This window comes from Drosophila teissieri, chromosome 3R (assembly GCF_016746235.2).
Source record: "Drosophila teissieri strain GT53w chromosome 3R, Prin_Dtei_1.1, whole genome shotgun sequence".
Taxonomy (NCBI): Eukaryota; Metazoa; Arthropoda; class Insecta; order Diptera; family Drosophilidae; genus Drosophila; species Drosophila teissieri.
In genome coordinates this window covers 14,694,018-14,717,510 of record NC_053032.1, presented here as the reverse complement: position 1 = coordinate 14,717,510, position 23,493 = coordinate 14,694,018, and the positions used below count along the sequence as shown (strand labels likewise).

Sequence of the window (23,493 nt, the reverse complement as noted above, 5' to 3'; positions counted from 1 at the left end):
AGATGTGCCAATTATCACAGCTTACACAAATGACATTTGTAAAGTAATGTTTATTTTTCGCTAGCTTTTTTCAATGCCAGGCAGATGGTAGTTTACAAAAAAGGTTAGTCATCAAGCTCACTTTGTTATTTTTGGGGAGAATTATAGTTCAATTATAGATAAATGCTGTTCGACACTAATTGTTCACACTATAAACTAATGCGTACACTTAATGAGTCCAATTCGGGTGTTTGAATCTAACTGACTCGCTACTAGGTTCTTATCATCTAATTATATAATCCAGCGCTTGTAAGACGCTGCAGTCTGCGTTGGTCAATGCAGCTGAGATTTATCTTAAATCTATGTTTGTGGCCTATGACCGCGCTAATCACCTCCCGCGTGATCATATCTCTTGACACTTCGGCAATAGACCACTGCAATCGTACTTTTATGTAGTTGCCACTTATGTTGTCCCGTGTCATGTTTATTGCAGCCCATAAATATAACATATAATATTTATAGTTTGTCTACTTATCATGTCTAAACACATGTTGGAGGGATTCTAATGAAGTTCATTTATTAGATTTCATTAGAGTTCTTCAAAAACAAACTTATAAACTAAATTTACATATATTATATATTCTATAAATATGCAATCTTTCAGATACTTTAAAGTTCCCATGAATGGATTGCATTTCCAGGAGATTTCCCTGTCATGATCAATGGCCCCATTTCACGTTCAATGTCAAGTATAATTTCGGCGGGTAAACTGTGCAAATTGGGTTAGTCAACGATATGCAAAAATATGCCCACGATCGCAATGTTTTCACATTATATGTACAAAAATATAGTGCTACTGATAGAAGCATAGAAGTGCGGCTTTGGTGTTCCTCCTAATACCCTATATACAATTACCAACTAGCTGTATATTCTATGCACCCAGTCATATATTTACATACAGTATCTCTTCGAAGAAGGGCATTTTGGCACTGGGCATGCTACGTCACGAAATTTATTCCCAAATTGGACGAGGGGCCAGTGTCAACGAAAGTGCCAACCCGGGGACATCCAAACATTGCGCGCCCCATTCCGGAGCGGACTAATCTCCGTCATTGAACTGCACCAGATGCCGCTGATCCCACAGCGACCAAGATCATGATCAGTGTGGAAATTGCACAAGCCGTATACGGGTCGCTTTCCTAAGCGGTGGCCACTATCAGTTGTTTGGCGATCGCCAAGAGGCGCGGATCGAGTAAAATACGGCGTACATTCCGCAATCGAAGCTTAGATTACTGGAAGACGATGTGGTTTCTGGGGGCTTTGGTAGCCTCCGTTGTGCTCCTAACGGGCAGCCTGCAAGCCGCAGATCTCCGTAAGTTTCGGATGATGGTCCCGGTCTTCAGATTCCAGTTTTCTTGGTATCAATCGATTTTTAAATGAGTTGTTCGCATGACGTACTCTGCTCATTCTGCACCTGAAATGTTTTTGATAACCTAATTCATATGTATGTACATACATAATCGCCATGAGTCAGGTTAAAAATATTTGTTTGAGGAATAACTTTTAACAAAAATTAAAAAATGAAAATGTATAGTAAATTTACAGGTAGTATAATTTACTCATGTTGTTTCCGTGTTTTTTATACGGAAAAGTTCATAAAAAACAGTATTAACTCGTTTTGTAATTATGCTCAGTTTTGAAAACAGCTAATCTCAGATTCTAATGTGTAGGCAAGTAATAAAAAGTTTCCATGTTGATGAAACAACAAGTGAAACAACAAAATATGACAGTTTCCAATTAAATTAGTAAACCAGAAGAAAAAGTGAGATATATTAAAATATTGGCAATGGTTGTGAATGCACAAGTGTAAGGACTTTCACATTTGCATCCAGCAGCTTATGAAACACTGAGGGAGCAGATCATGGAAGCGGAGCGGGTGGCCTCACTGGGGGGCAACATCTGGCTGTCGTCCGACGAGGAGAAGGCTAACAGCATCCTGATGAACGCCAAGCGGGCGGAGATCGCCGAGGGCCTCAAGACGCCGGAGAAGTACGCACCCGCGATGCACTTCTTCCAGGGCAGGCAGTACGTCCGCCAGAGCGAGGTGTTCCGGATGATCCAGAAGATGCCGAAGGGCGCCTTCCTGCACGGCCACAACACGGGCATGGTGACTTCCCGCTGGATCATCCAGAACCTGACCACCACCAATAATCTGTACACCTGCCGCAATGTGGACGGACTGCTGGTGTTCACCTACGATCAGTCCGGGTGTCACAGCGAGGTGCAGAATGTGTGCACCGAGCGGATTAATGCCGAGGATCGGGGAAAGTACGAGCGCCAGCTGGAGAAGCACATCAATATGCATGGACCCAGGCCGGAAGGTAAGGATATCACCCTTAATTATTATTACTATTTTAAATCCTGGATTTCTAGCTCTGTTGCCGAATCGGAAGAAGATATGGGAGCGCTTTGAGAACATATTTACCACCGTGGATCGGCTTTATAAGTACCGACCCACCTACTGTGCCTATCATAAACGCATGTTGGAGGAACTTTGTGAGGACAACATAATCTATGCCGAGATACGAGCCTCCCTATCGCCGGTGAGTAATCGTGGGTAATATCTTAGATTGTGATCTTAAAACTATCACCGTTAACACAGCTCTACGACGACAACAATCGAACGCTGAGCACCTTGGAGGTGGCCAACGAGCTGGAACGGATTGTGGAGGAGTTCAAGGCCAAGCACCATGACTTCGTCGGCGTTAAGGTGATATATGCCAAGCGGAATCGTGCATCCGAGGAGGAGATGTTGAGGCGAATCACCACTTTTAAACAGCTACAGTAAGTCTATGTACATAATTACTAAATGAGACTCGATTTTCGCCTTTTGAAAAATAGATAGTTAATAAAGAATGTATCCTAATGTAATACTCATAAATCTTATCTGCTGCAGCCATGCCAAACCTAACTTTGTGATAGGATTCGACCTGATTGGCCAGGAGGACACTGGAGATCCGCTTAACAGGTATATCAACCAACTGTCCGATCTTCCCAGTACGGCAAACTACTTCTTCCACGCCGGCGAGACGAGTAAGTAATCCGAATCCTAAATATCCTGGTTGATCATACCAACTATCCCATAGATTGGAATGGCCGGACGGACTGGAACATGATGGACGCCATTCTGCTGAATACGAAGCGGATTGGACATGCATTTGCCCTGCCCAAGCACCCACAATTGTGGTCCACCATCAAGAAGCGCAACATCGCCATCGAGGTGAACCCCATTTCCAACCAGGTCTTGGGCTTCGTCTGGGATCTGCGAAATCATCCTGCCAGCTTCCTGATAGCCGAGAACTTTCCCATCGTAATATCAGCCGATGATCCGGGAGTCTGGGGAGCCAAGGGTCTCAGCTACGACTTCTACTACGCCTTCATGGCCCTGGCTCCTGCGGAAGCGGATCTTCGTTTCCTCAAGCAGCTGGCCTTGAACTCCATCAAGTACGCAGTGCTCACCTCCGACGAGCGGCGGAAAATCAATCGGGTGTTCCAGCGCAAGTGGCAGGAGTTTATTGCGAATGTCTTGAACCCAAAGTTCTAAGTTCTAATATAAAAGGTTATAGTCTAAATCTAAATGTAATACTGGGCAGATGCTTTACCCTATCTCCTAAGCTAAGTGGTTCGTTAGCAGGCGTCTTTTCATAAAATGAGTTTGTATCTAAAGGGCATTGGGTGCAAACCATCCATGAAGGCACTTGGGCACGGGTCCATTGGTGTGGAAATCACAACGACCCAGTTCGGTCATCGTTTTGGCACATAGTACAATTAGGCCCACATAGCGATCGTTGAGACCACCCACCACCATGGAGGCCAGGATAACGCCATCGTCCTCGGATTGCGGATCCGGCGAGGGCACAAAGATGGGCTCACTGGGATACACATTGTCCTCGCACCAGGTTAGACTGGTCTTGTTCCACACATCCACCTTGATGAGCTGTAAGAATAAGTTATAATAAGTTATATAATATATAATTGAGGTAGGAAAGAACTATTGGTACTTACAGTTCCCGGATTCTCTGCATCCACATCGGAGCTAATGGCGTAGAAGTATCGGTAGTTCTTGCCCATATAGCGTTCGTAAAAGATCCTTGGAGTTTCACAGCCCCAGTCACACAGCATTTCCGGGCGCAAGAGGATGCCATTGGTGCCCTGGAACGCCGCTGCCTCACTGCCCTCCAGGGTAACCAGATTAACCAGATTCTCCTCCTCATAGCGTCCCCGTTTGGCATCTCGCTTAGGACTTTCCTCTCCAGCCAGACTCTGCTTGCCATTGGTGGGCATGTACGTAATGTCCGCATACTGCGAAGCCGAGTGCTTCATAGTGCGAGGAACCGGCGGGGCGCTGAGGCCAGCAAGGGAGAAGGACTTGACCAGTCCCCGTTTCGCGGTACTCGGCGGAGGAATCGTGCCCAAGGGCAGGACAAATCTCAAGGGACGTCCCCGAAAGAGGGTAGCATAATTGGGATTCGTTTGCATATTGGCAATAGCCTCGAGGTACATGCAGTTGATCATCTCCGGATTCCTGTAGCTGCATATGTCCACCACCACATGGCCATCCTGCTCAAAGCAGTTGATGATGTGCAAGTAGAAGAAGGCCTCCGACTCGTAGGTCTGCACCAGCTTGCCGGAAAGCCGATCTATAAGGTGAAAGAGTGTCGGCCGATCCTCGAACCACTTGAGGCAGGCCGATAGGTTCTGTCCACTTAGCTGGGCTTTTATATACTCCGTGAGGGAAACGGACAACGGCTGTTCCACAATCACAAAGTAGTGATCCGTCAAACCGAAGGTGTGCATGTAGCCGGGATGCAGTTTCCAGCGGCAGGGCAGTGTGGCCACCACATGGGCATCCTCGAACATCTGCTCGCCGTGCGGGAAACAGAGTATGGTGTAGGCCGGTCCAGATCTGGTCATTGTGGTGCCCAGGTTGTAGACAGTGCCACTGGGAAGAACATGCGGATGCGAGGTGTGGTTCACCACGCCCACAAAGTCGGTGGTGCAGATTCGCGCCTCAGTGGCCAAAGTGCAGGGATTTATTCTATAATAATATAGGAATTTATATTATAATAATAAATTATTATTCTAGTGAAGTTTCAATGAGCAAACCTATGCATAAAAGGAGTCTCCGTAAATGTGTAATACTGATCCCCGAAGGGATAGATGGAAATCATCGAGTTATCCGTTCCACTGTCCGGTCGAAAAATGGCAGCAAATTTATCGAAGATCGAGTGGCAGGGATCCGGGACAGCTGCAGTGCCGAACTCAGTAACCACAATCCGCTGGGCAGAACGATTCTTTCGCAGCGTCTCTGTGTCCACGAAGCGATTCTGGTAGGTGACCCGTCCATTCTTAATGGCAAATCGGTGCAGCAGGGCGGAGCAGTCGAACAGATGGCCGAAAGTCATGTCCCCCACCTTCCAGCTGCCGGGTCCATTGCGCAACAGACTCCCGCTTATCCATTTAGGGATTTGTCCACTGTGGTGACCCTCGATGGGATCCACTATCTCCCGCTCGCAGGATCGCAGCCACACATCCGACGAGCAGTTGGGATACAGGCGTCCGTTGCCATCCAGTCGCTCCGCTTGCGGATCATTCTGCTGCTCGTCGTATTTCACCTGCAAGAAAAAGAGAGGTTGGTCTTAACGCTTTCGGATTGAAATGCCCTAATCCGGCTGCACTTTTGCCGTGGATTAGCAGGGATTATCCAGTCGCCTGCTGGCTGATTTCCCACATTCCAAACATTTCGTCAGCTGGAACTGTTCTCAAGGACCTCCACGGGGTCTTGAATACAGTGGGGCCTCTTGAACTTGAATCGTAACTCAAACCCTAGATTACGTTTCGAACTCAGTCAGCAAATTTGGGCAATTTTCGGAAGCCTTGATAAAATTACAAAAAAAATTCATTAGTTCTTAAATTGGTTTTGCTATCAACCGACCGCAAAGAAGTCGCGCATAAAGCTTTTGAAGACACCGGCCGCCATTGCGTGGATAATCCAAGTGTGAGTTGGGGGATCTCCTTGGATGGTCCAATGTATGATGCAATATTCCGAAACCGAATTTCCGAACGAATTTCACGTGGACGGTCCGCTTGCAATGGGTGCCGAATGACAACTGGCAAGTGCTCCGTGGGCTGCCCACCTAGTTACATTGGATAGGGGATGGATGGGCAGCCCATGTGGATGGAGAAGGCGGCCAATTGGAGGCAACCGACCCAGCATTATTCATAATTTTGATTGACAGTCGACGTGGCCACGCCGGTAGACTACGACCATTGACGACACAGACCGACTGAGACCCATTGCAATGGGCATGGAGCAAAGACAAGTGGCTCAGCATTTTTGCCGCTTCGGAAAACAAACATTTTCCGAGGGTTGTGGGTAGTGGGTGGTGCGTAGAGGGTATGTATTGTATGTGCACCTAACCAAGTTTTGTGGTGACTGCTGTCGAACAGGGAAATCTAATACAGCCCAGTGACTGACTTTAGCGACTGCCCTTGCTCCAAACTAACCGGGTATCTTGTATCTCCCACAGAAGCAGAAGCCAAACGATAGACAAAGGGATCCCCAACCAGATGATGAAGTAAGTACCGACTTAGCCTAAGCTTTTAATCTGCTTGTGGATTGCGGATTGCGCACACCCATCACAGACTTAAGTTCACGATCAAATCAATTACGATTGCAGGGGTTGCATGGGTTTATTGAATAAACTTTACTCCCATCTATTTAGGTGCATCGAAAGCGGCTGAGCAGGTGCACCGTTCTCAAACGCTGCCGCATTTTGAAGTAAATTGATTTTAATTTCCAAGCTTATGCAGCTGTAGTTTGAAATCAAATTGCATCTTAAAAAACTTTTTTAAAGCGTAGGGAAGGATTTTTTAAATTAAGAAGAGGATCAAGGCTTTAATATGTTTTACCAATCCGTGTTTATTATAGACTCAACTGCATTAATGTTTTAAATATACATTTTTAATTTAAATATATTTGTAATTTGACCAGATTTTAGAAAGTTTTCCATAAACACTAGTTCGTTTTCTTCTTCCTTTTAAGAAACATCTAAGAAGGTTCTCAGTTCTTAGATAGCAAATATAAAAAGTATTACAGAAAATAGCAATAAACGTTTACAATTAAAGTTGATAAATAAGCATATTAAAATGTAACGGACGTTCGAGACTTAAAAATAATTACCGTTGAGTTGCACACGCCGAGTAGTGTTGAAAAGCGAGCGACGAACAGCTGACTGCTGACAGTGAGCCAAAATAAAACGACGCAAAATCTGGACAAACCCGAATTCACCTGTATTCGGCGGCTTTTCTGCGTCCCACTGACCCATTCATCCCGTAATCCCTGCCAGCTTCGGTAACGTAGAATTTGACTCGTTCCGCGGAGCCCAGGAATGTGACCAGGCATCCGCATTCGGCGGCGACTTCGACTTTGGCCCCTCCTGCTTTACCCACTACGGCTGTCCCAGCGACATGAGCGATAGGGCCGGCCGAGGACGGGGTAATCCCACCAGCAGCAGGATTCCCCGCTGCGCCCAGAGTCCGCGTCAAGCGCCAGTAGCCCACTCACCCAGGCCAAGCTGCGCCTTCCGTCCGATCTTTCACGAGAGGACCACTCACGAGGACGACCAGGTGCTCACCCAACAACTGTGGAAACTGGCTCGGAAGTCGGGCACCATGAATCTTTCTAATAAGGCATTGGCCAGAGGTAATTGCACAGGGAGAAATATCTGATGTGGTCGCAGCACTGTAACTCGAATTTCAGTAATACGTTACATTAATTATTCAAATATGCAATGTACTTCAATAATAACAATTCATAAAATGATATTTTGAAAAGGGTTATAATCCTATGATACCATCCATCATTCGAGTAACAGAGCTGTGACTGTATTATCCACTAAAAAGTAGCTACATACATTGGAGGGCTCGCAAGCAGTGGTGACCCAGGAGCAGCTGCGTCATTGGAAGTCCAAGGTCCCGCCGAAATCGATTCAGACGTGTGATCAATGGAGCCCCGGCCTCGTTGACAGCAGCGCCTTGTGGTTCCAGTTCATGTGAGGCAAAAGCGATTCCGATCTCGAACTTGACCTTGGAGGATCCCGAAAATGGGGCGAAGCATATTTGCCGCTTCACTGGCCAGCATGCGCGCCTCGAAGTGATCCATAAAGGTGCTACAGGGGTGCGTCCCCAGACCAGTCATCGCTCGATTCAGTCTACCCACTGAGCTGACCCACATCGGTTGTGTGACTCTACCGAAGCATCTCCCAAGATTGCGTCCTCTAGGAAACAGCTCACTTCGTTTTGCATGTGCGGTCCTTATCCGCGGAGGCGTCGCTACTACCAGATTCGCGAATTCCAGATGGCCTCCTCGGCGGACGAGCTGGAAAGCGAGGATCAGGACGATGAGCTGGAACTGGATGATCCCGAACCTCCGACCCGCGCTGAAGACTGTAGTGTGGTGAATTTCCAGGATAAGCGTACTCTAATTGATTCGAAATTTGATCATTCCAGTGCCCGAACGGCTCTACGACATAAACGAGGCAGATGCGGACAGCAAGGCCGTGAATCTTGAGCAGCTTACGATTAAGGAGGAGGATGCCTGGTGGAACCAAGTGCCATTGAACAACCTGGACCTGAGCTCAAACACCTTAACGCACTTATCGCCAAAGATCGAGAACCTGCAGTCACTAACCGTGCTTACGGTATGAATTGATTATTACCATGAGTCCTTTTAATGCTAAATCCATATATTAGCTGCATGATAATGCTTTGGTGGAGTTGCCACCGGAGATCGGAAAGCTGGAAAAGCTAATGCGCCTTAATGTTAGTCACAACAAACTGAGCCAGCTGCCCCGTGAGATATACAGTCTACCGGAGCTGCGACACCTCAACATCTCGTACAACGAGTTTAACGAACTTAATCCGGACATCAGTGACCTTCACATGCTTGAGTTTTTGGTGAGTTGGGTAGAGGATATCGATGCTGGTCTACTAGCTTAAAATAAACGACTTATTACACTAATACTTTATACAAATTCCTAACTATTTAGAAGATTTATAGAAGAGAATTAGTTTTATGTATTACGAATATGGTTTTGGCGTCTTATCTGACTAATCCCATTCAATATATATATATCCTCCCGTAACAAACTGCTTGCTAATCCATTTGTAACGAAAGGACGGTGGGCATAACAATATTCAATCCCTGCCCGGCGGCATTGGTTTCCTGGTGCGTCTAACTGCGCTCTTGTTGCCCTATAATCACATCAAGGAACTGCCGCCCGATCTTGTTAACATGCGCTGTAAGTGCTGCTCCATCTCAAATATTTGCTAATCCATGTCAAACAATTGCGTTATTAGCTTTGCAAAAGATTGATCTGATGCAAAACGACCTGACTTGCTTGCCGGAAGATATGGGCCTGTTGAGAAAGCTGGAATGCCTTTATCTGCAGCATAACGACATTCTGGAACTGCCCGAGTTCGAGGGAAACGAGACCTTGAGCGAGTTGCACGCCAGCAATAATTTCATTAAGGTAATTTAGCATCCTTACTGAAATCATATATCCCAATCATATATCCCAATCATCATCCCAATCATAATGTTTAACTTCCATTCCAGACCATACCAAAAGCTATGTGCAGTAACTTGCCCCACCTGAAGATACTCGATCTGCGGGACAATAAGATCACGGAGCTGCCCGACGAGCTGTGCCTGCTGCGTAACCTAAACCGCCTCGATGTGTCTAACAATACGATCAGCGTGCTGCCAGTCACATTGTCCTCTTTGGCCCACCTGATTAGCCTGCAGGTGGAGGGAAATCCCATTAAGACAATAAGACGCGACATCCTGCAATGTGGAACATCGCGGATCTTAAAGACTCTGCACGAGAGAGCGTTGGCCAAGGCCAAGGAGGAGGGTGGTGGCGCCGAGGAGGCCTTCACGTCAGCGGGCATCAGTGTTACCCGTTTGCGTGCTGGCCAAACGGAAGATGGTGATATGCCCGGAAACTTTCCGGATAGGTATGTATCCAGAGCTTTTCTTTCAGCGAGGACGCCACATTGATCTCCGCCGCTGTAGCTTTCACCACCAGCAACAGCCGAACGGGTTTCAATGTCATTGTCCATATCCATGCCAGCAGCAAATGCAGCAGCAGTTTTGTGTGTATGAGCCGCTCAGAAACTGTCAGGAATATAATCGCCAGACCCAGGGCCACATATATGAGCCGGAAAACTACCAGCAGCAGCATCAGAATGGCAGTTTGAGATCACTTTTTATGCAACAGCAGAAGCAGCGAATGGAATATCCCTATCCACGTTGCTTTATGTACCAACAGCAGCAGCAACAGCAGTTTTCTTATGAGCAGGATCCATCCTCTAGCGTAGCTGTCCATCCACGTTGGGTGTAGTGTATCACAAAGTTCCAATATTTACACAGGAGTTTTACTGCATCCACGTAAGCCTTGTAACTAACTTGAATCTTTACTCCACATTGCAGATACAAACTACGACATACACGTACATTAGCTGTCAATCTGGAGGAGCTCACTGAAGTGCCCGACCAGGTGTTCCAGATCGCCAGGGATGAAGGAGTGCATGTGGTGGACTTTGCGCGCAACCAGCTGAGCACCCTGCCCAATGGGTAAGTTGTGTTAGTTTTAATGGATGCAATGTTTCAATGATCTGCATAAATTGATTTACAGACTGCAGCACATGAAGGATCTGGTCACGGAGCTAGTTTTATCCAACAATGTCATTGGCTATGTGCCGCAGTTCATCTCCCAGTTTACACGTATATCTTTCTTGAATTTGTCTAACAATTTGTTAAATGACCTGCCCACGGAGTTTGGTGTTTTGAATACTCTGCGTGAACTAAATATTGCAAACAATCGGTGGGTATTGGATAATATTTATTAAAAGCTAAGTAGCTTAATTTAACCTTTCCTCTTGTTTTTTTAGCTTTCAGTTTATACCCAACTGTGTGTACGAGTTGAAAGGCCTGGAGATCCTCATTGCCAGTGAGAACCACATAAAAATGTTAAATGTATCGGGTCTGCAGAGCATGCCACGTTTGAGCACATTGGATCTGCGCAATAACGATATTGAGACAGTGCCACCAATCTTGGGAAACCTGACAAACATCACGTAAGATCCTTGCTAGAAGTAAATTGATCGGAGATAAACTTAATTTCCCTGTATACTCTAGCCACTTGGAGCTGGTGGGCAATCCTTTTCGACAGCCCCGCCACCAAATCCTGATGAAGGGCACTGACGCTATCATGTCGTATTTGCGGGATCGCATACCCACATAGAAGAGCAATTCACAACGTTTTTGAGAAACACTTTACTAGCAATATGTTTATTTTGAGGAATAGCGTAATGGAAATTAATAGATTCCCTCGACCATGCCCACAAACAATCAACCTATGGGTTGGATGTTTGTAGACATGGACGAGAGGAGGCGGTACAAGTACAACATACAACACACCCTGTGCATCCACCAACCGAACTAGTCTGCATGCCACAATACCTAGTGCACGTTGTTAATTCTGGCTGAGCATCTGTAATAAATGGGAATAGTAAAGAAAAAAGTGCGTTCTTTCTTCTTTTCACTTTTGCTCAACCACTTCGCTGCGCAAGCGCTTAGCAAGATTGCGTCTGAGTTGCAGGGCCGCGTTCTCTTCAGCTTCCAGTGGTGCCGGCATCGAAAGTTCCTTAGTCTGACCGCCGTTCTCGAGTAGCTGTTGGGCCACCAACGCGGAGCTTGGACGCGCTCCCTCCGGAGCATGTGGAGTACCTCGGGACATGGTCTCTTGCAGTTGCTTTGCACGCGTCTGCTTCTTTATCTGCACAATCTTGTCACGCTGCTGGCGCAGGTACTCCTGCCGCGAGACTACATCACTGGGGTCCACGCGATCCTCCTGCTCGAAGAATAGATTTAGACGCTGGAACTTGTCGTTGACCAGCTCCAGATTGGGCTCTTGCTCTGGAGTTAGAGCCGCTTCTGGACTCTCCAGTTCGTCAGACACCGTCTTGGCTATCATTTGTTCCACCTCCGAGGCGGTATCCCTGTTGAAAATATTACATTTCATGCATAATATATATAGAATAATAACCAAAATACAAGAAGTATTGATTACTAATTAATAAGTTGGCGAAGTTCCCACAATTGCATAAGACGGGCTTATCCGTGGAGAACCCATTACCCACCCTGGATCCGAGCTCGCGTCCGCACTGCGGTCATCCCCCTCCTCGGCGGCACCGTGGGCCAATTGATTTTTCTCGATGAGATCCAGGGCCTGCAGCTGAAGCTCCACGTTACGTTGCGTCATCATGCGTATAAATATCTTAAGGTCGTTGGCGGCCCATATCTGAAAGATGACATCTCTGGGACACGGCTGCGTAGGATCGTGCGACTGCACTTACCTGCTGGAAAAGCACCTGGTGGAACTGAAAGGGATTTTCGCCCTGACCCTGCTGACGACCCTCCAGGCAAGCCATTTCAAACTGCTCCGGTGATATCTGCATCTCCTCCATAAAGCTGCCCAACATGTAGTCCACCAGATTCTTGTATTCTTCGTGAATCTGCAGTATGTCCGGATTATTTTCATCCAACTGCTGGTTTGGATCGAAGACTGCACCAAATCCTTGAGTTACTCGCGATCACATGTTCGAAAAGCGCTCTCACCTAAGGACTTTTGCTCTATAAACGTCTGGAGCGGAGCATTCCAAATGGGCCCGTGCAGGAAGCAGACCAGCGAATCAAAAACCCAGGAGTCTTCCACCGACATTTTAGCTACAATTGAAAGAAGTGACTAAACTCTATAGTCAACATTTGCTGGAAGTATTTGTTTGGTCCTTGAATCTGCTGCCATGACAACGAAAAACCACCCAGCACCAACACCTGACAATCAGGTGTTTGATATATTGAATAAAATAACACGTTGAGAGCTTTGCCATTTGTTTCTGTTTAAAAACTATTAAAAACTATTATTTAATTTACTCATAATAATAATATAGAGTTATATATATCGCATTTTACGCACGGATGTTTAAACAACTAAATAAAATATTCAAATTATAGACGTAATGGGTATGTGTTAGGATTAGGGATTAGACAGCATATCATATACAATACACGATTTATATAAATACTATGTATAAACTATAGTGTTGTCGCTTTACGTTTACGCTTAGTTTTCATTCTCGATTTCATTATCATTTTGTTTTGTGTTCGTTTCTGTTTCTTGTAATCCTCATTCTTGTTCTGCTGCTCAATCAAACAAACAAAAACATCAACTTGGAAGGACAAATGTTTGGATACGTATTCCCCGTCTATTTTATTGGAGTACAATCATAGGTATAGATCGTGGACTTCGGGAGGGAAACGATCGGTTGCTCGGGGGAAACCGTTTGCAGTGACAAGTTCTTTTAACACTAAAATAAATAAATGTAGTACAGTACGCAACGCACATGGCAAATACGATTATTAACAAATAACTTTATTACTTTCTGTCAGTGTAGCTGTGGGATGTCAATTGGTTTGAGTGTGAGCGAGCGTATGAGGGTGGAGTGGAGTGGATTGGATTCGTTCCAAATGAGCCCTACTACATTCGTTACATACAAATTAATATTATAGTTAAATATGAAAAAAAAACTTACACGAAAACTCAAGAAGACTTTTTACTTTACTTTATTTTCATGGTTTTTCTGTTTGCTGATGCTTGTTTGCGCCCCACTTTAGTTTAACTTTACGTTCTATTTGTTATCATTATCATTAATAATTTATTGATGTGTGTTTTGTGTGTGTGTTTTAATAATGCAAGGATAGCGCAACAATTGTTTGTAATTACACTGTCAGACAACACATCCCAAGACTCTGGATTTCTAACCGAACTGCACGATAATGTGCATAAATTTCGATATTTCCAAGTTCAAATGTTTGTGTTTAATGTCGGCGTCAGTGGTGCAAGGGCAGTTATCAACTAATCGCGTATTGAGACTGACTAAATTATATACAAGGTTCATTGGGTTCAAGTGTTATCTTCCTTTAACTCAAGGGGCTAACAAATTTTGTCAAGTTGGCCACGGCATCTGGTTGATATTCAGAAAACAATCGCAATCACACAAAAAATATAAGCAATCCAAATGAAACAAATGTTTCACGGCTGTGGGAATAGTTTAAATTTGAAATTAACAACATCTATTTACGTTACTAACGATGTTACAGCGCTGCTTACAATTGAAACTTTCATAAAGGGGATCTGCGATAAGAATTGTTTACTCAAATTGTCAGTTGACAACAGCGCTGTATCGAGTGATACTGCCATTGATAGTGCAATTGGCAGAGAAGGATTGTAAAAATGATTAACTCTAAGCATTAGAACTAATACACCCTTTGCAATTGTTATTTAAATATCGACACGTAAGTATTGCACAAACATTCTGGGCCAGCAGCCAACTTCACAGGATCTGTTAACTGATCTCAATGATCACGATAGACAATGCAAATGGATGTGCTGGCTGTATACAAATGTCCCACACCACCTGACCGCACCTCCTCCATTGCTGCTGCTCTTTTTCTCAGTATCGAGGGGTTTAACTACTAAATACATTTTATTTTGGTTTGTTTCGTTTATGCTTTGCCAACTTTCGAACAACGCGCACTAAATTACATCTCTGCCTGTGGATGCTGATCAGTTATAGTTATCTGTGTTTTCATATGCATATATATTTGAATATATATATCTATATGTAGTTATTTAATTTAGTAAAGTAAGATTTATAATTTCTCGTTTACTTTAGGTGTTTTTGCTTCTCCTTTAAAATAAATTTTATGCTAAAATTAAAATTTATGTTTTCTTGTTCGATCTTACATCGTACGGCTATCTGCTTGTCTGCTGTGCTGTATGTCGTTGCCGCCAATGCAATCCTAACATTCGTTGGTGTGTGGGGGTCTGTGTGTTGTTTCTTGTTTGCCGTGGTTTGTTGTGTTCTGTTATGTGTGTACTAATTTATAATTGATGCCGCTGTGCTCATCATCTGCCAACTATGCCAGACGCGCGCGCTTTTGTGCTTGTGGCCCCTCGGAGTACTCGTCCTCCTCGTAGTCATCTTCGCCAGAATCACTCTCGTAGTCCACCAGACCCTGTTTATGGTAACGGTAATCATATAATTAATGGATCCACACAAATCTTATTCATATGTAGCGATTCTTAAACTTATTATAACATTCTTGCACCTTAATAACATAATAGAATGTAATTGCATGCCAATACATGTTGATGTTTAAGGTTTGTAAAGGATTTTTATCTTTTTTTAATATATCTTGAGTCGGAAAGACATGCTTAACATTTTCAAATGATATTTTATTTACACCTTCAACATTGGTTCCGTATGGGGAAAATAAGAGCACGTATCATGAGGACTAAAAGCATAACTCACAAAATAAGTACTATATGATAAACCTAGACATTACCATTTGACTGAAATTCCCCATCAGGGTCCATCAACTTACCTTTTTAGCCGTCGCCTTGTCGGCCTCGCTGCTAGCACCTTCCGCGGTGTTAGCATCTTGATCTCCACTGACCGGGCTGCTGGCGTCATCGCTGGGCGGCAACTGGGCGTCGGCGTTCTCAATATCCGGACTGGAGACAGCCGGAGCTGGCGAAAGACTCGGCGAGCTGTTTGTTGCCGCCGCCGCCGTCACTGAGGCCGCCATGGCCGTGGCAATCGTTGAGAGAAACTGTGATGCTGCAACGGCGGCTACTGTCGCCGAATCGCAAAGCGATGCTGCGGCTGATGAGCCAGGCGGCGAGGACGAGGACGACGAGGATGAAGACGATGACGCCGATGAAGAGGACGTCGAGGCCTCCAGAGACGAGGATGACGAAGTGGGCGATGCACTGGCGGCGGTCGATTGTGACAGCTCCAACTCCTGGCTTTGAGGCGCTTCCACGCTGCTCAGCTGCTGTTGTAGCTCCGCGATCTCGGGCTGTGTCTGTTGCTGGAATGGGTTCTGCTGCTGCTGTTGTTGTTGCTGCTGCTGGTGGTGCTGAAGCGCAATATTGGCAGCGGCAGCCAAGTGCACCGCCGCCTGCGTCTGCTCGTCGGCAGAGATCGCCTCGGGGCTACTGCTGCCGCTGGCCACCGGTGCACCTGACGTGGCGGATGTGGCAGTAGATGACGCGGTGGTGCTCAGGCTTCCCAACAAACCACCGTGCGGAGACGTGCTGTGTGGCGGAGAGGATTTCTGCTGGTTTTGCGTTTGCGGGCCATTCTTTTCGCTGACGGCTGCAAATCGAGAATGGAATATATTTAATTAATTAACTATGGTAAAAAAGATAATGTAAAAGGTTTGAGTAAAAGCAAAGTTCAGATACATTTTATATACAATTTATTTGGTAATGCCAAAACGATTTATTTTAGTACTTACATTTCATTACATTGTTGTAAGTGTCGATTTCCTCAGTGAAATCGTCCTCCTCGTTGAACCACATTTCCTCTTCCTCCTCCATTTGCCGCTGATCCCGACGAAACCGGCCACCGCTACGGATGATTGGCAGGCCACTTTAAGATAATACAGCCAAATATTTTCACATTGTGTTGTAGCACAAGGCGCTGCAGCAAAACTTACCCGTCAGTTCGGTTCTCCATCTTGTCGCGGTCCTTAAGCCGATCCTGGTACTGATCGTAACGATTCTTCAAGTACTTAAATGTCTGCACGTATTCGATTTCATCAAATATCTTGCTGAAGTTCTCCACGAAGTAAACGCACAGAGTGCGGATATCCTCGAGTTTTATAAACTCAAACAGCTCCAAAATGGCGGACTCCAGCAGGTTGTAGCGGCCGTTGTTGCGAATGAAGGCATCTACCACCGGTGCAAACAGATTGCACTTGACAATGTGTCTGTAAATAAGGATTTAACAATGACATATTGTTTAACCATAAGAGTTACGGACTCTTACCTATTGTAAAACTCATCTTTAAGGGCAATTATCTTGCGCAATAATCGCAGGGCGCCGAGGACAAGGAACGTATGTGTGCTCTTCATTAGCACCAGAATTCGCTTGAGGAGATCCTTTTGCAACAAAAAGTTTTTGATGTGATAACTGTGGTGTTCCACGCAAAACGAGAGAATGTCCAGAACGATTCCCAGCAGCTGGGCCGTCTGATAGTCCTCGTTTTGCGGACGGTCGCCCATCGTGTTAAGCATCAGCGGGGCTATAAGCATCAAGCAGTTAGTCTCTAGGAATTTGCTGGTAGAGGACTCGCACTTACCCACTAAGGTTTGGACACTGTATTTGTAAAAGAAGTTGAGAAAATCGCCCTTCTCGGTGAGCATGTTCTCCGGCTCCAACAGAATCTTGACTATACCCATTAGTTGCACCGCAATGCCAAGCTCCGGCTCCGAGTCGTTCAGCATTTGTTCGATGGCAATGTTTAGTAGCATACGCTCCTATGTACACAAAAAAGAATCATGTATATCATATACTAGACTATCTTAATGTTCCTGGTTAACTTACCACTTCTGGCCGATTGGCCTGGTTGAGCGTGTAATTGCGTACTACCAGCGGCGAGAACTCTACGATGGCCGTGAGAATGTCGATAGAGGCCGATTTAGTCTTCTTGTCGTTCATCACGAGAGTGAGTTCCAGCGCCTGCAGGATGCCTAGGCAGGTGAGAGTTTTGTAGAAGGAGTCCTTTCCCTGCGGTTGCAGGTTCTGGGCATAGTTGCAGAACTCCTTCAGAAAGAGAACTGTGTCGCGCCGTTTCGCGTCTCCGGTGGTGGGATCTGTGAGAACCGCAAACACATCCAGGAGATACCGCTCGTCGTCCTGAATCATCGTGACAATCTCCACTTTGTTAAAGAAGATGAAGCTGGACAGAGTGTTCAGCATGTTGTCTTCGACAAAGACCGACGGTGTAGGCAGGATGATGTCCTGAATGTACTGCACCCGAAACGTCTGGTGGATCTTAGCCAGCAGGTCCAGGTTCTTTATCGGCACTGCCTCGCGAAACTTGGCTAATTGCTTCAGATACTGGCGATGCTTTTTGGGCTGAGACACACTCGGATCGTACTCCAGGCATCCGACCACATCGAAGATGGTATCATCCGCAAACATAATCTCAAAGAGCGCGTTCTTATTAAGCAAGAAGATATTCTTGAAGATCTCGAAGAGGTGATGCAGGCCCTCGGTGTTGTCCAGGTCCTCGCACACGTGGAACAAGTTCAGCAGCTTCTTGATATAGCTCTCCGACTCCAGGGCCATCGATAACTTCTCCTTGCGCAGCGGCGTGGAGAGACAGCTTTGTATCGTCTCCGAGATGTCCTCCAGCCGGGAAAGCTCGCAGGGTGGCAGCTCAATAGGTGGCGCAGTGTCCGACATGTCTTCAAAGCGCTCATCCTCAGACTCTTCGACGATGTCTTGAGTTATTTCTACAGACGGATCCTTGCCTTGCACCTGCAAAAATTTTAGTTGGCAATTTAGGTAAAAATGAGACTACTCACTATATAGTTCATGATAGATAAGCACATTATAACTGCATCTGCTTACTCAACGACGCTTACCTGACATATCTTTTCCCATATTTCGTCGCAGCCCGCCTTTTCCTGGAAACTCAGGGCCAGATCAAAGTTGTCGCCCTCGGACCACACGATCAGTGTATCCTGTTGCTTTTGGTAAGCGGTGTCCGGTTGTATCTTGCTCTCCAAAAGCAGAGATCCATCGGATTCGGCACGCACCAAAAGCGAGATCCCTGTAGGTTGTTAAGCAATACAAAGTACTTAGACTACATTGCAAGGTTTCCGAAAATGCGTCAACCCACCTTTAAGTCTTTCCACATAGGTGGATGACACGTGACCAGTGCCACGATCATCCCATTGGCGTTCCGCATTCAGCGCGTACAACTTGACGCGTCGGCGGGTGTCGGTCGTCATGATGATGTTGCTCCTCGCTGTGCTGTTTCGGATTTTCTTGCTGCTTTTCTTGGGATTCGGATGAATTTCGACCGGGACTATAAACGCGAGTGCCTGCGGCTTGGAACCGTTCCTCTGGTTAGGGGCTATTGGCTAGGCTATGCTACTTGGCTAATTTAAATTAGGATCTTGAATTTAAAATTCAAAGGATTCGGCTAATCTCTATGCTTGACTTCTATATCCATGTTAGGCTGCCACTCCAACGCCGGGTGAGGTCTAATGGGATTGGGATGGGCGCACGACGAGACTGCACTGCAAGTTAGAAAAATAATACAATGTTAAAAAACGTTCAAATAGTATAAAACATTTAAAACAACACAACTTCGGAATTATTTGTTTGTTTTTGGCAATCCATATTATAATGACAGTAAACGCGCATACTGTTTGTAATCTAAACAATAAATTGAAAATATGATAAAATTCATAAATTCATAAAATTAAACATTTTATTATACTACACATAATTTGTAGTCCTTGGTTTTCTATAGCACTGGTACAGTAGTTCACTACCACTTATTATCTGGTACCGTAATACGAGATATTACTTTATTTTTCAAGTCCTTATGAAATTGTTAGCCAAACAAAGTCATACAAGAAATGGGATTATTCGTGTACTACTGCCGCAAAAATTTGAGGTTAAGATATTCAAGTGCATCTTATATCTTATCTTAGGGTCTTTGCAACATTTCATGACGAAGATTGCGATGAATGAAAATGTGAAAGCTACGTTCGTTCTGTGTGTGTGTGTGTGTGTTTTCGGAACAAAAATGTGTAGAGAGAGAGAGGCCGAGAGAAGACCATGCCAACTAAAATGCGAAATGCTAAAAAAAATAAAGAAAAGAAATGTGCTTGTGCCCGGTCTGTTTACAAACATTAAGCGTTTTCTATTAGATCTAGGCCTTTTGCAGTGTGCGCGTGTATCTGTATCTGTATCCGCGCGCTGGGGTTTTCGGTATGAGTGCGGCTACTATGCATATAGTATACACTATATCTGAGCCACTATTATCGCTGCGCTTTCGCCCCACGGCGAGAGCAAACACGCGCGCGAAGAAAACAAACAGCGGCGAGGGCGCGAGAGCGGGTGACTCAAAACGAGGGAGGGGGAGTAATCTATCCATTTTGGTACACATTAAAAAAAAAAATAATTAAACTAAAATCAAATAAGCAAGCTACATAAGTGCATCTTATGTTACTTTGAATTTAAAATTTTTTCAGTTTATGCACATGGTCAACTATTTCTCGCTCTGCACGGCGAAAATCTATGGGTGTGTGGAATAATGTGCGAATAAACAGAAGTGGCAAAAGCTACGTCATCGTCGAAGAGCGCCACCTCAAAATTTGCTGTCCACCGCAAACATTTACGTCACTCTAGATCACCACCCCCCGCCCAACGTGCCACCCGACCAAGGTTGCAAGACGTTATGAAAAATGCGTGCTGCGCCGTTTCAAAGCGATTTGCACAGCGATTAAGTTCCCAGTTCCAAGCGAGTTTCAATAAAGCGCCATAGGCCAATTCCGCACTGATAACGCCCGGAGGAGAATCGAAACCCGAGCGGGAGAGCCAGAGAATCTCAATCTCAATCTGAAATCGAAATCGGTACCAAAACAAAAGTAGCAATTCAAAACAAACGTCGCGAGCGGTTTGGTTTACGCAATCAGCTGCGAAAAACACGAGAATGCTCATATGTACATAAGCATGTCCAAGTGCCGCACAGCGCCACAGATTTTGGTTATTATTATTAATTTTTATTAATAACCAGCAACAGCAGAAGGTTGCCAAAGTGCCGAGAGAAAATCTGTGTGCGAAATCTAGAGCTCTGGAGTCGAGTCATCAATAAAGTCCGGCATATATGACAACTTGGCAGTATTTTTCGCCCCAGCAACAATTAGTTTTTATAGGGAAGTTAGTAAGAGATACAGTTGAGAACAAGACGGTGGCCTTTTTGACTCCATTTCACAACTATTACCTATTTAATTACACGTGTGCAAATCGTATTATGAATCACAAGAACTCTTTTATTCAATGAATTTTCGTTAGTATTGAAGATTAGATCTTGGCATGTCGAAATCAATTTCGTTGTAGAATAAAGTTGTGGTTATAGAAGAGTAAAAATAACATCTGAGATACAAATAGTGCCTATCAACAAGTTTAAAGTATTTACTTTGTACATCTAAGTGGGAACTTGAAATACTTTGACATTGTATATAAACTTCAACTAAAGTTTAAGTGAATATTATAAGTATACATATTATCCAGACCTACAAGGTTATCAATTTACTACCAGCTTTAAATATCAGTGGTAATATGTACTTTTTGTGTTAATACTAATAAAACAACTATGCTCCATCGCTTCAACCACAATTGTAAATGGATAATTGGAGTCTTGCTGCTCTCTTCCTGTTCTTCGCACACATACAGACACATGGGCGCGAAAGCTGCAAGTGTCCGTGTGAAGAAGGAGCAGACGAAAAATTGGGAAGGGATAAGCTAAGGATGCAGGACTTCATAAGGAAGCAGTTCGCATATCCCTTTCGATATCTTCTTACTTTCTTTCCCAGCAATGAAACGCAATGAATTGGGGGAGAAGCAATCAAACGAGTGCGAACGCGTCGTATCTTGTTTTTGCATGCATGACAATGTGTGCAGAATACGCGCGCGCTCACACACTAAAACACTCGCACAACCGAAGGCGTGTGTGCATGTATGCAATTTTTTGGGGTGGTATTGGCGAATAAAGAGGGAGGGAGGAAGGCAAGGAGACGGGCGGAGAACTCGAAAATTTAACAAGTAAACACTCTCCGGTCCGATTGCAATGTCAGCTAATATCGTTTCTTTTTTTATTTTTTATATTTTATTATTATTTTGTATGCCCAACAGTTGATGTATTTTCATACGCGATACACACAACGCGCTACAGACCGTCGAACGCACACAGTCACAGCGTCTGGCAAGTACATCGCTTTTTGGGCCGTCTCTTTTGCGGTTCATTCAATAAAATTATTGCGAATGGTAGGCGCAAAACAGAATCGCAAAAATTGCAGTGTATTGTGGGAAAGAAGAAGAGGCGTGTGGTAAAGAAAAATGCCGTCTCCCCACCACACACAGACACACACACTCACGCAATTTAGCTCGCTGCACGCGCACACCCACACTCTGCAATGTTTTTGTTGTTGATGCAAGCAGATTTTGTTTTGATTCGATACTTTATTTATGTATACATATAATTTAGGAGCACCGCATTTCCGCGATATTCGCTGGCGATTTTGCTTTTCATTGAAACGCACACAAAACGCAGGGAAAAGAAAAACAGACGACGGCAAACTCACCTCGAACACACGCACACCAATAAGCTACACACAACGGAGAGCGAGGAAATTCAACACGACGGTATGCGTTGTTGCATAAAGTGTGATAAAAGGGGAGACACTAAAGAGGCAAAACAGCAGAGTAGTATGTAAAATCGGGATCCAATATGGGCTATTGCCGGGATATATAGTCCGATTCCCTGACAAGGCCGCAAATCATCCACGGAGTACGTGAGAACACACCGTCGGTCACATTCACAGTAAAATTCAAACACACACACTCGCACGCAGACAACACAGAAGCCGCAAGAGGGCAAAAGAGAGCGGGAGAGAGAGAGAGCAGCAAGGAGAGTGAGAGATAGAGAGACAGAGAGAGCGCGGGGGCAAAAACCAAAAAGTTATACACTCACGCTGCAATTCCTTGTTTCTGTTTCTGGCGTTTTTCGCTTTTAGTGCTTCGCACGCTGGCTGCATTCGATCAGTTTATGTACAATTTTCGCTTGCGCATATTTATTAGGGGACCACGAGTTAGTTTTCGACCAATATATCTTCCCGGATAATTGTGATTTCTGCTATTTTCCGCGGACCGACGCTAGAGCGTTGGTCTGACCACGACGATAATATCTGAGTATCGATACTTGGCATTACAGTACAGCGATAGTTGCATATGACGAGAATATGAGCTGTTATCGATAACGATCTCTAGCACCCCTGTGACGCCACCATTGTTATGATACTCTATTAACACATACTTGACAAAACAAGAGCACATTGAATGAATATTTGTACAAATTCGAGCAGGAAAAAGCAAACAGCTCGACAAACGGGAGACACATTCGCCGCAGCGACGCCATGTTGTCTTTCGCCATTGTTTCGCCGCAAAAGAGTGTGCAATAATGCACGAAATGTCATTTGGTGTGACCGTTTAGCACTGATACTCACGATAAAATTTTAAAACAAAAACACTTGACGTGTAAAATGATTAGATTTGAAAATATATCTACATGTAAATTTAATTATTGTCATTAAAAGCAATAAGTTTAATACCAGTAATTACTCAGTCCGGCTTCAAAGCTTTTCCAGCTTAATTTAACTTATTAATAAAATATCACCTTAAACTACTTCTAAGTGCTAGTTTATAAAAAAAAGTAAATGAAAGTACTGACTTTAT

General features: G+C 44.7%; 5 protein-coding genes across 14 annotated transcripts; 2 read left to right on the top strand and 3 right to left on the bottom strand.

Moving 5' to 3' along the window:
- The first annotated feature begins 1,158 nt into the window (after positions 1 to 1,158).
- On the top strand, positions 1,159 to 3,618 carry LOC122622037 (adenosine deaminase 2). 2 transcript variants are annotated; one of them, XM_043800154.1, is made up of 6 exons: positions 1,159 to 1,351; positions 1,872 to 2,360; positions 2,413 to 2,582; positions 2,642 to 2,823; positions 2,936 to 3,072; positions 3,126 to 3,618. In XM_043800154.1, the coding sequence occupies exons 1-6, from the start codon at positions 1,282 to 1,284 to the stop codon at positions 3,581 to 3,583; spliced, it is 1,506 nt and encodes a 501-aa protein (XP_043656089.1). In that variant the 5' UTR covers positions 1,159 to 1,281; the 3' UTR covers positions 3,584 to 3,618. The 2 variants fall into 2 exon arrangements, with proteins under 2 accessions (XP_043656089.1, XP_043656090.1); XM_043800155.1 differs by having other exon boundaries at positions 1,160 to 1,351; positions 1,875 to 2,360; positions 3,126 to 3,616.
- Positions 3,579 to 6,019, bottom strand: LOC122622036 (carotenoid isomerooxygenase). Its single transcript, XM_043800153.1, has 4 exons — positions 5,975 to 6,019; positions 5,146 to 5,654; positions 4,045 to 5,077; positions 3,579 to 3,976 (listed from the first exon to the last, which is right to left on the bottom strand). Exons 1-4 carry the CDS (start codon positions 6,017 to 6,019, stop codon positions 3,701 to 3,703), a joined length of 1,863 nt encoding a protein of 620 aa, XP_043656088.1. The 3' UTR covers positions 3,579 to 3,700.
- Positions 5,876 to 11,627, top strand: LOC122622035 (leucine-rich repeat-containing protein 40). 8 transcript variants are annotated; one of them, XM_043800145.1, is made up of 13 exons: positions 5,880 to 6,037; positions 6,570 to 6,617; positions 7,389 to 7,744; positions 8,551 to 8,741; positions 8,794 to 8,997; positions 9,218 to 9,341; positions 9,400 to 9,572; positions 9,659 to 10,059; positions 10,118 to 10,441; positions 10,535 to 10,678; positions 10,740 to 10,928; positions 10,996 to 11,181; positions 11,243 to 11,627. In XM_043800145.1, exons 2-13 carry the CDS (start codon positions 6,610 to 6,612, stop codon positions 11,346 to 11,348), a joined length of 2,406 nt encoding a protein of 801 aa, XP_043656080.1. In that variant the 5' UTR covers positions 5,880 to 6,037; positions 6,570 to 6,609; the 3' UTR covers positions 11,349 to 11,627. The 8 variants fall into 8 exon arrangements, 7 of the variants coding, with proteins under 7 accessions (XP_043656086.1, XP_043656080.1, XP_043656083.1 ...); XM_043800148.1 differs by lacking the exon at positions 10,118 to 10,441 and having other exon boundaries at positions 5,881 to 6,037; XR_006326264.1 differs by lacking the exons at positions 10,996 to 11,181; positions 11,243 to 11,627 and having other exon boundaries at positions 5,877 to 6,037; positions 10,118 to 10,439; positions 10,740 to 10,881.
- Positions 11,628 to 11,645: 18 nt separating this feature from the next.
- Positions 11,646 to 15,021, bottom strand: LOC122622038 (cilia- and flagella-associated protein 36). Its single transcript, XM_043800156.1, has 5 exons — positions 14,913 to 15,021; positions 12,725 to 12,832; positions 12,463 to 12,671; positions 12,247 to 12,407; positions 11,646 to 12,105 (listed from the first exon to the last, which is right to left on the bottom strand). Exons 2-5 carry the CDS (start codon positions 12,825 to 12,827, stop codon positions 11,646 to 11,648), a joined length of 933 nt encoding a protein of 310 aa, XP_043656091.1. The 5' UTR covers positions 12,828 to 12,832; positions 14,913 to 15,021.
- On the bottom strand, positions 13,482 to 22,999 carry LOC122622034 (serine/threonine-protein phosphatase 4 regulatory subunit 3). Of its 2 annotated transcripts, none has more exons than XM_043800144.1 (10): positions 22,733 to 22,999; positions 18,866 to 19,268; positions 18,609 to 18,796; positions 17,563 to 18,501; positions 17,318 to 17,495; positions 17,005 to 17,260; positions 16,673 to 16,945; positions 16,472 to 16,584; positions 15,554 to 16,329; positions 13,482 to 15,184 (listed from the first exon to the last, which is right to left on the bottom strand). In XM_043800144.1, exons 2-10 carry the CDS (start codon positions 18,975 to 18,977, stop codon positions 15,086 to 15,088), a joined length of 2,934 nt encoding a protein of 977 aa, XP_043656079.1. In that variant the 5' UTR covers positions 18,978 to 19,268; positions 22,733 to 22,999; the 3' UTR covers positions 13,482 to 15,085. The 2 variants fall into 2 exon arrangements, with proteins under 2 accessions (XP_043656079.1, XP_043656078.1); XM_043800143.1 differs by having other exon boundaries at positions 16,472 to 16,605; positions 22,733 to 22,998.
- Between the last annotated feature and the right edge of the window lie 494 nt (positions 23,000 to 23,493).